At 37.9% G+C, this 11,355-nt stretch overlaps 1 protein-coding gene across 3 annotated transcripts; it reads right to left on the reverse strand.

Annotated features, from left to right (window-relative positions):
* Positions 1 to 3,225: 3,225 nt before the first annotated feature.
* Positions 3,226 to 10,571, reverse strand: LOC121755321 (protein EI24 homolog). 3 transcript variants are annotated; one of them, XM_042150636.1, is made up of 12 exons: positions 10,381 to 10,571; positions 10,220 to 10,285; positions 9,507 to 9,657; positions 8,762 to 8,814; positions 6,604 to 6,720; positions 6,391 to 6,454; positions 6,192 to 6,277; positions 6,009 to 6,091; positions 4,964 to 5,040; positions 4,139 to 4,254; positions 3,657 to 3,741; positions 3,226 to 3,583 (listed from the first exon to the last, which is right to left on the reverse strand). In XM_042150636.1, exons 1-11 carry the CDS (start codon positions 10,509 to 10,511, stop codon positions 3,675 to 3,677), a joined length of 1,011 nt encoding a protein of 336 aa, XP_042006570.1. In that variant the 5' UTR covers positions 10,512 to 10,571; the 3' UTR covers positions 3,226 to 3,583; positions 3,657 to 3,674. The 3 variants fall into 3 exon arrangements, with proteins under 3 accessions (XP_042006570.1, XP_042006569.1, XP_042006571.1); XM_042150635.1 differs by having other exon boundaries at positions 3,226 to 3,566; positions 10,381 to 10,570; XM_042150637.1 differs by having other exon boundaries at positions 3,226 to 3,566; positions 10,384 to 10,569.
* Positions 10,572 to 11,355: the final 784 nt, after the last annotated feature.

Consider the following 11,355-nt stretch of genomic DNA (forward strand, 5'->3'; position numbering starts at 1 on the left):
GCTGGGCGATCCGCTCGGCGCTATTGCAGCGTCTGGATCGCCTAGCGCATCGCCTAGACGATTTTTTTTTCGAAACACTATATATACGCGGTTTGCACGTCATTTTCATTCGCACCACTTGTTTTAACGAGTACTCTCTTTATCTTAATTTATGTACAAGATCAACACCGAGAAATAGAGAACACCAACGAAGGTACTCCAGTGACGACTGGGTCTCAAACTCCCCCGGTACCCGTGGGAGGTGGATGGGGTCCGATGCCAGTGTACTACAACATGTACCCTTGGCAGGGGATGATACCCGGGATGGCAGTTGGGGGGAGTATGTCGGCGTGGCAGGGGGTACCGGGGATGCAGCCCGGTGTGCATATGATGCCGGGGTGGGCACCCGGGATGCAGATGATGCCTGGGGGGGACGACGATGCAGCCCCCGACGCAGGGGACGACAGGGTGGGTACCGGCGGTGCAACCCCCGACAGGGGGGGTACCGGGGACACCAGGGGATGAAAACATCTATCGCCCCAGTTTTGATTTTTCTACTGCTTCTTCGCACACTTCGACCTCAACGGAGACGCAGTTCAACGCAATTTGAGACTTTCTTCTTGGAGGAGTTGGGGATTAATATGCTCGGTGTTCCGGAAATTCCCGTTCCCGCGGGGGGAGTAGTGCGGGGCGCCCCAAAGAAAAAGGGCAAGGGGAAGAAGAAGGGCGAGTCGTCGCAGCCGGGTAAGGATAGCCAGGTCCGGAGGAGGTGGACGGACGCTGAGAACGTCGTGCTGTGCAAGGCATGAGTCAGTGTTTGCGCTGATCCTCTCGCTTCGAACAACCAGAGGATCGTCAACTTGTGGGGCAAGATAGCAGCAGCCTACCAGACATTTTGCCCGGAGGGGAGGCCACACAACGGGGAGGATTGCCGGAAGGGTTGGGACTGAATCAGGCTGCCGTCTCCAGATTTTCGGGTTTGTACGCCAACGCACTCCGCATGCAGAGCAGTGGCCAAACGGAGGAAGACTGCAGGAGGATAGCGGAGAAAGCCTTCCCCCAGCCCGGGTTGTATAAGGAGTTCACCTACTGGAACTGCTATCTTGTGCAGAACGACTCCGAGAAGTTCCGAGTAGGTGTCGACGCTGGTTGGCCGAAGAAGCAACGACTGAACTATACCGGTGATTACAGCGGCAGCAGCGGTGGTTCCCATTACCTCCCCGTGACGGCCCAGGAGGTCCCGATCCCTCGTTCGTTCGCTCGCCAAACTCGCCTGGTTGGGCACAAGCGGGCTCAACGGGAGGCGAGGGGGGTCGCCGGGGGTTCCCAGGAGGTCCAGTCGGCATCCCCCCTTGGCCAATCCCTAGCGGATCTCAAATTCTTCGCGCCTCAACAAACGCGCGCTCAGATGGTCAAGACGATGGCCGAATGGCGGGCGGCGGTGGACCCCATGGAGAAGAGTTTGCTTCAAACATTGCTCATGAGCATGCAGGACGAGTTGGAGGCGGCACGGAGGGAGACCGACGGGAGTAGAGGCGGCGGCCACGGTGGCGACGGAGGCGGCGGCGATGGTGGCGACGGAGGCGGAGGCGAGGGTGGCGACAGCGACGACGGAGACGAGGAGTGAATTATTGTACTTTTTTTTAAATTATTGTAATTTTTTTTAATTATTGTACTTTTTAAAATTATTGTACTTTTTAAAATTTTAATTGTATTATTAATGTTTCCCGTATATGTCTCGTAAATTAAATTCCGTATATTATGTGATTGTTAATTATTTCATTTTTATATAATTGTTATTAGTGATGTGGCTAGGCTATGGCTGGGCTATTTGCTTGTTTTGATGATGTGGTATGAGGATTTTTAGTGCTGATGAAGTGGCAAAAGGAGTTTGTGGCTAGGTTATGGTTGGGCTATTGCTAGACTATTCCTATGGTGGATGGCCTAATCCCGTGCAACCCATGTGCTTATTACCATCTATAATGTAATTAGGGGGGGAATCTGATTGAAACAAGAAATGAAGAAAGTAGGACAAAAATTGTCATGTTAATTAAGTAGCACCAGCAAACACAATTTGTTTGTTCTTCTAACTTTGTATTTACATGTAGAAATTGGATCATCATAGAATATTCAATATTCGAATTTATTATAAACTTTCTTGCTTTAAATCACCATCCAATTTTTATCTTGATTTTGACTAAACCATAAAATATTTTCTTTGCGATTTATTGGAGTCACCTCAACAAAAAAGAATACAGCTTTTTGGTAAGAGACAATTTGATTAAAGAGAAGGGGTCCATATAAGAAGAAAAAATGAAGTAAATTTTGAAAAATGATCAGATAGAGAGAGTATCATGATATCTTTTCTCTCAACTTTCTTGTTTTCCTTTTTTATTTTCACCTATATTCTCCTTTTATATATTTGTTCAATCAAGTCCTCCCTTACTGCAGCAACTTTCTTCCTGTTTTGGCATATTAACTTGGAAAAATATAACAACAACAATACTTAAACGAATCTGTTGGTAAAACGCTTCTAATCTAATATACAACGGGTCACCTAGATGCTTAGTATGCATACTCTTGATTTTATTAATCTTGTAGCTATTTAGCAATGAAAAGACTTGCTCAACTTACTTACTGTCACATTTATATAGTAAATTCATCAAAGCTGAAACTTGAATTGAATTAACTTGATGCATTCCATCAACAAAAGGAGAAACACCATAGTACTTGTTAAAAATAGGATTATTTCATGTGTTTTATGGTTGCAATTGCAACTCATCCCTTTTCTCCTTTTCTTTATAAAAATGAGAGTCTCACTTCTTTTTCTTTCTAAGTTGGAAGCTTTTTACTTTCACTTTATATTTATGTGGAGTCCTTTCTTATCCCATTTCTCTTTTTTTGATTCTACCATGTGGACTTCATTACTTGTCATATATCACTCCACTTCTATACCTCCTTTACTATATTGTTTGCCATTTTATTTCAGCCACAAATACAAAATATATTATGGTGGAACAAGAGACACAAATCTTTATCTTTTGATTTAAACTCAAATAAATTACTCCAACAATAGGTATACAATCAAAGCAATCTCCAACCAATACAGCTAATAATGCAAAATTGATGATCAAACAACTAGGCATTCAATCCACAATGTAATCTACCCCCTAATACTAGAATACTAGCAAAATCGGCCTCCCATAATTTTGGAAACACAAACTAAACAAATAGAGGACAAAGTCATTAAAAAGCAAAACCATAGACAAATTCAAATATTTGTTCTTTAAACATCATGTTGCTGTGAATTACATGGGCATGCTTGGGATTTCTGATACTGTTTGTCGTAGTTAGACATCCAGAACAGATCCATGCGAAACAGATTAACTTATACATTATTCCTTCAAGAGCCAGTACACCGTCAAGATTCCCTAAAATTTACACCAGGCTAAACAGATACGTACAGCATTGAACAAACAAATAGAGCACTTGTTTTGTTTTCTTGGTTATTTACAGGTTGGAAATCTTCCACTGGTAATTATTCTCTTTAGTTGTTGAAGAATTACATGAATGGTCAGTCGTTGCCCCTGCATGCATCGTGAAGCTGAGGAGCAGATCACAAAAATAATACCAGGTAGATTACTGTAATATAAGCTGCAGATTTTTAAATGATGTACCTATCCAAATTCAGATAATCACTGAGCTTTCTGGTCATGCGCTTGTCGGTGTGATCCAATCGGAAACAGAGACAGCACTTTCATCCTAACAAGCACAATAAATAGAAATTACTAGATCATCATGCGTGTGCAAGTTTAGACGGGCACAACAGCTAAAGGAAAATCAAGTTTATACTATGCTTCCAGCATGCCAAGCCAGACCACCTAAAGTTTCAAGGCATGACAAGTTTAACGAACAATGTTATTTAGTTGTAATTGTACAGTGGTCATCTTGCACTCAGGAAACTGAGGAAAGAGATTGTGAATTTACTTTTAATACTCCAATCAAACAGAACCATCACTCATTGTGAATGATAATATTTTTAATCCTAAGTCTATGACATTTCTGCATGCTTTTTTTCACAAGTTTTTAGCAATCCTTCTGAACATATGGCAAATACAGAAATAAAGTACACTTGTACTAGAGATACATAGAAGCTTACGATAAATAATCAGAAGAAAAGAATATAGGAATCCTTCCCAATCGAGCACCATTCCACTTTTTTCTCTGAGATGCAATAACTTTGTCTGCTTCTGAGCCTGTTGCAGTCAGAACAAACTAGAAAAAAACATGATTATAATTAATGCAAAATATAAGTCACCAACATCAAAATATAAGTCACCAACAAGCCTAAGGATCACTGCCCAAAAAAAAGGAAAAAAAGAAGCCCATATGTTTATTCACATGGTTGGGGACACGCCCAACTGAAAGTGGGAAGAGTCAAAGAAGTATCATTTTTATCATGTATCTATCCATGGGTATTGGAAGTGACATGATTGAAATTCTACTAGCTGAATAATGGGTTATAACATAAACTCAGAAAGATGCCTATTGCCTTGAGAATACTGGTATTGTAAACTAGAGCTTGTTTTTAAGCATTAGACAATTTTCCCTTTTGTTAAAAGGTTTCTAGACTAGATTTGTTCATCCCAGTCCATCAATGATCAATCTGTTTATCCTCGAACATTTGTTTTTTTTTACCTCTCATGTTCTAACACAAAAATATAGTCTCAAGTCCATCCTACTGGAAATCAGCTCTAAAAGAAGACTATTCACAAAGTTTCATCCAGATCAGGACTCAGTTATAATTAAACACCTAAAAGGCAGCAATGTGGATGTCCAAGTATAAAAAAAGAAAGAAAGAAAACAGTCAGATAAATACAAAAGGTTTAGGTAACACAGATTGACATACATGATGTGTGTGTGTGTGTGTGTGAGAGAGAGAGAGAGAGAGAGAGAGAGAGAGAGAGAGAGCACCACTACTTACCAATGGAAATAGTATAGCCATAACCCCATAGCTAACAAGAGGAGAGTAAAAGAAAGCAGCCAAAACACATGGACTTCCTGGAAAAGGTTGTTATTCGTTCTATAAATCAATAGACTATAAATGTATCCAGATATAATGATCAAGGTAAATAGAAGTCTTAATAACAATCCAACGTGAAAGATATAAAATGTAGGATATGTGGGATAAAATAACTTGGTGATGAATTTCACCAACCATATTCATCAACTAACATCTCGCTTTTTCACCACTTGTAATTCATAAACAATCTGGAAGATGGATTACTAAAATAAATCTATAGTAGCTAGAGCTAAAACAAGTTTTGAGGCCCTGCAGGAGAGAGATAGTTCGTAGAATTAATGGTAGATCTCACTGTCACTGATACACAATATGCTGGCTCCAGAAGCTGGTACTAAATATTAGTATGTTCTAAGTTGTTTTTCCAAGACTCCAACACATCTAATAAAGAAGTCTATTACACAACCATCTATCATATAAAGGATACTAATAGGTTGTGATCCTTTTGCAGAGGGAAGGGACAAAACTAGTGAATAATTGTCCTTCCACAATACACTTTCTGGTTCTGATATTTAGGATTCAGCAGACTAGACAGGTCACAGGTGTAATATCTAATTAAAATTGCTCGTCTCGGCATTGTGGTGCTAAGACAAGACTATCTATTTGGTATAATACTTACTCTATCTAATTGGTCCAAACATCCTTCCAGCCACAATTTGTCATGTCAATTACCAATTTGCTAAAACAAAATTTATGATTTAATCATAAATATGATAATAAATGTTTTCCATATTCATATTCACAATAAGCATTTCATGTACAGAGCTTCCACAGTTCCATCTGATATAGTTTAAAATATAAAGTTCATCCAGGGGATTACAAATAGATTCACTTATCTCCTGTGTATACGCTAAAGTAATGTTCAGCTTGACCAACTAATCTATCCAAAAGCCAACTATCCAGTTACAATGGTAAATTTAACATATTTCTTTTATGACAAGAGTCTTACCAAAACCAGCAAAAAATGGCCAATTGGATTCGAAGAAGTCTAGCCTTTTATCCAAACTCAAACCAGAATAATTCCATTTGTACCTAAAACATAGGTCACAATCATCAGAACCATTATTTCTAACACCCCCCCCCCCCTCAGTTGCATGAATATGACAAAGTAGAGCATGGAATCATTACTCACTCAAAACAATAATAGGCATACATCCACGAAAGAAGCAATAGGTTTAGTGCCTTCCCGATGAATGGTATGAATCCAGTGACATAAACCTACAAATACCAATTATTTAATTAGTAATATTAATAAATACTACTATTAGTAGTTCCATAATTTGAATCAGAAGTCGATGTTAAGCAATTGTAAAGATGTAAAAGTATTTTACCTCCAAGAAGAAGAAACTCAATAAGAGAACTGAGTATACTTGTTCAAGTACCTCAATCATTAAACTGCATAGAAAATAATAAGGTAGGTGATTTTCAAATTACTGAAAATCTTAAGAAGTAGCACATGTTCCCAATTGGGATTGACTTAAAAAATAAAAAAACAAAATATATGGGAAGACCATCTGAATATAAGCAAATATATGCAGACATACCCCTCAAAGTCAGTAGCCTTATCACTGGCAGACATATCCTTTTCAGCAGATGATTCTGAGCTAGAAGTCCCATGCTTCTCAATGGCAAAAAAGCCATACTTTGCAATGTCATTGTACCTAGTACATATATAGGAAGAACAAATGAACAAAGTTCCATACAGTCCATACTCCACAGGGTTATGATCATTAGTAAATCAGAAAACTGCTTTCCAAAATAAAGATAATTATTAGCTGGTTCATATTTGTGATAATACATTATTTTTATATCCAAGATCATATCTCAGCTGCAGCCTTTTGATTCCTAGATAAAAGCTTCAAAAAAATTCTTATTCCTAGATGAAAGCTTTATTTTTTTTCTCTTCTTACCTTTTTTTTCCTTTTACCCTTGTATCATGAATAATTTGCAAGTCTAAATGTTTAAAGTAAAAAATAGAGTTTTGAAAAAAAATTAAAATAGTATATATATAAAAAAAAAAGTCATCCAGAAAAGAATTGGACTCTTCTAAGCAATGTTGTCAAAGCAGTATAGCAGTTCATGGCGGTTCGCCCGAAAAATGCCACAGGGATATAGCGTATCGGTATGGCGGGATATAGCGGTCATTAATTAAATATATAAAATAATATTTATATATTCATATATAATTCAAAAAATTAGAAAATAATAAAAATATAACATTAAAAACTCTAAAAACATGTAATAAAGCATAAAATAGAAAACAATTATATAAAAGTCTAGCAATTAAAGTCTTTAGTTCAAGTGTTCAACAAAACATAAAACCATGATAAGCTCAATAGACATCAATCATCAAGCTCAACATAGTCTTCTAGCTCATCATCATCACTATTATCGGCATCCATTTCATCTTCATCCTCCATTGCTTCATCCTCTTGATCTCCACTTACACTATTTTTAAGGACCAAGTTTAAAGTTTTTAAGGACCAAGTTTAAAGTTTCTCACCGGGATGTACAATCTTCCTTTGCCGTTGCGCAACCTCGGTACCAAAAAAGTCGCCTGCGGCGTTTGTGTACACATTCAACTGTTGAAGCACCCTATCTTCCTCTGCTTTTGATGGCGTTTGGGTACCAAAGAAGTCGCTGGACTGTTGCTGGAAGGTGCTCGGCTGCTGTAGGTGGCGGCGGCGCGAGGGTGGCGGCGTCAAGTGGCTAGGCGGTGGTTGAGTCACTGAGTGGGGATGATTGTGAATAGGAGGGGCTGTAGGCTGCAGATTGTGAATAGGAGGGGCAGTATGGCTGGGCGGTGGCTGAGTCACTGAGTGGGGCTGGAGGGTGCTGGCTAGGCTGCAACAGGCAGCGGCGGCGCGACAGTGGCGGCGGCGCGACGGTGGGTGGCATATTGTGGAAGGACTGAAGGAGTAGAGATGAAAAGCGGCAGATTGGGGTTGTGGAATTAGGGTTTAGAATTATTGGGGTTAGAATTATTGGGGTGGGCTGATTGGGCATATGCAAAATTAAATTAAAAAAATAAAAAGCCCAATAAAAGTCAAAATTAGCACCAAAAAGTCAAAATTGGGCTAAAATACCGCTATTGCGGGATATGGTAGCGCTATGGCGCCACGACCGCCACGGGTATGGCGGCCGCCACAGAAAAATGCTACGTATCGGTGTGGCGATAGCATTTTCATTAAAAACTGATATGCTATAGCGCAATATCCCCGCTATAGCCGCTATTTGACAACATTGCTTCTAAGACAAATCATATCCGACCATTCAAATTGCAGACTTGCAATAAGCATGCCCAATGAAGACAGTTTCTTAAGGTGGATACATGAGGTTTTCTATTAGCGGTGCAAGGGAGGACGGATCTTTGAAACAGCATCTGGAAACTACAGTCTAGAAAGCAAGGAGGACATGAATTTTGGGCCGACAGAATTTCTATTAGGTATCATTTTAAAGAAACTTAATTTCAGAGTTTTTTAATCAAAATTGTAATTTGTGTTGGTGAAGATACACAAAAACTAGTTGTAACCACACCCCCTTAGACAATTTCTAGAACCATTCTAATGACAATACCTGGTCTCCATTTGGCTTGGAGTAAAAGTTAATTGAGAATTGCTTCAGAATAAAAAAAGAGGCGAAAGATAACAATATAAAACTGTAATACAATGACCAAGTGGATAAAAAGGGAAATGAAAATACCAGAGTGTGTTTAGGATAAAGCTGAATATATACATTGGGTAGAACCAGAACACCTGCAAAATTCTACATCAACTCCATGAAGAATTAATGATAGTATATGCTATTTAAATCAAACCCGTGACGATATTCTGCATGATATACTCACATTCATGTGTGTGTTCATAAGTATATACACTATGAGAGAGAAGACCACACAAAAAAAATATATATCTCATGGTTTTTAGCAACAAGTTGAGCAAGTGATAGAAGAACTAAACTCAAATAAAGAAAAAGTAAAACCACAAGACACTGAGCAAAGGCATCTTGCAATGTAAACCCCTGCTTGATTTCCAAGGTAAAAATCATTACAAAACCGATATAACTTAATCAATCAACTTAAAAATTTTGTAAGGACACAGAAGCCTAGGAATTATGAATACAGATAATGCATCCTTTTATCAAATACTACTACCTTGTCCCACTATTAGTGGCCTATACAGATTGGCCACATAGAATAAGAAAGTTGTGTTCTGTGTGTAAAGTGGCAGGATCCACTAAAAATGACAAGTTTGATCACTTATCATTAAGTAATATAGTCAAAATCTATGAGAGATAAGCAGGAAATGATAAGAAAACGTGCACTGAATCCACCGATCATTTTCAACTCACCACAAACATAAAGGGAGTGGGAAACCTTTATTTTTGCATTACATTTCATTAAAGTTTGCTAAACTATACAGAACCCTCTAAAAAAATAAGCACTCACATAGACGAGTTGAATCAATCCATGTTGTAAGAAGGAATAGAATCTGGAAATACCCCCAAATGGACATAGTTCTTGAGATTTAGTCAGCAGGCATACATCAGGTAACACCCATTGTAGTGTGGGAATGACAACAGATCTCAGAACAAGTATACTGCAAAAGACATATTGTTATTAGCTGATAATAACAGCATCATACAGAACTAACCAGACGAATTTAATATTTTGGTGAAAGTTGAAGTACGCAGTGCGATCCTTTGTTCCACAATTTTGGTGTCCCAACCTCAGATTTAATATTTCAATAGTATTCATTATTATTAAATAAAAACTAATAATGATATAATCGATCCTAATTAACATATACGAGTACTCCTTATTAACTATGAATTGAAGATCCTAAGTATGATATAATCAACCCTAACAATGAGTTAATAATACACAACTTTAATCACAAAATTGTAAATTCAAACAATTCATTATATCTGGACTATCCTCCCCATCTCATATGAAGCTCAGCACATATATAAAACCAAAGAACTTCACTACTTTTGTTACAATACATTATATTATCTGGACTAACCTCCTCATCTCATCATGAAGCTCACCGTGAAACCTCACTAATTTTGTTCTATCGTTTTGGTATTCTTATCTAGTGATTATTGTACTAGCACAAATATAAATAGAGAGAGAGAGAGAGAGATATTTGCGGCGCAGACCTTCCCAAAAAAATAAAGCCATTCAAGAGGAAACACTGTCCAGTACGGATGGCGATCTCCCTTGACCTGTAATGTTTATTTGAGAGAGTCAAAACCTAGTCCTAAATTTTCAAATTGAAACTATGGAGAAGAAGAAGAATATGATTGGATTAAGTTTTGACCACCTGATACAGTATATGACGACGCGGTGAAGACAGCAAGCCTCTCTGAATCCCTCCGCCCACAAAACTGAAGCTTGCTTCGATTTTGCTTTCAAGCTGCTCATTGAACTCCTTATGCTTCTCCCATCCATCACAATTCACAATTCACAATTCACAATTCTCTCTCTCTCTCTCTCTCTCTCTCTCTCCGAGGGGAAGAATAATTTGGAATAAATATAATTTTGCTGAACAATTCAGCTAGAGGTATAGGGCTTTTTGATTTGGGCCAGCAACTAATTTTTAGCATAAATTTCATTTATGGAGTAACTTTTTGGCCCACATATTTCATTAAAAAAATCGATATGCATCTTACTTTCATGAGATTAAAATGCACACATATAATTGAAAGGGTAAAATTACTAGAGATGACAAAACATAAATCTGACACATTCATTAAAGAGATGTTTCATTCATTAGGGTTTATATATAAGATTCACCTCAATTTTATACCTTCTTTTATAAAGTTGATTTGTATGGATATCCAAACTTTTGATCCGTCATATTCATATAGTTAATTTTTTTGGGGGTCTATAATATTCTAATGCTATTTATAAAACCAGAGCCTACACTAAAAAAAATTATGGGATACCATGCTGTATATATGCCTTATCTAGTATGGAATATGTAATGCAAAATGCTAAAAATAAAAGATTAGATGGAGTAAAAGTTAAATAGATGAAACACAATTCGGAGTGAGTATATTAATTAGTGGATTGCACCCTCGTGCGTTTTAAATAAATCTTCTTATAAAAAAAATATTTAATTGAGAGAGGAGAATTCATTGCCCTAGGAAGATAGATAAACTACAATGAGCTGTATGTGCTAGATTTTGTCTGGTGATTTTAAGACTTATAAACACTATAAATAATTATTGGAGACTATGAGGAAACTTCCTCTACTGCAACTGCCTACTAATCGCATGACAATTACGAAGTT

Source organism: Salvia splendens, chromosome 11 (genome assembly GCF_004379255.2).
Source record: "Salvia splendens isolate huo1 chromosome 11, SspV2, whole genome shotgun sequence".
In the NCBI taxonomy this organism is placed as follows: Eukaryota; Viridiplantae; Streptophyta; class Magnoliopsida; order Lamiales; family Lamiaceae; genus Salvia; species Salvia splendens.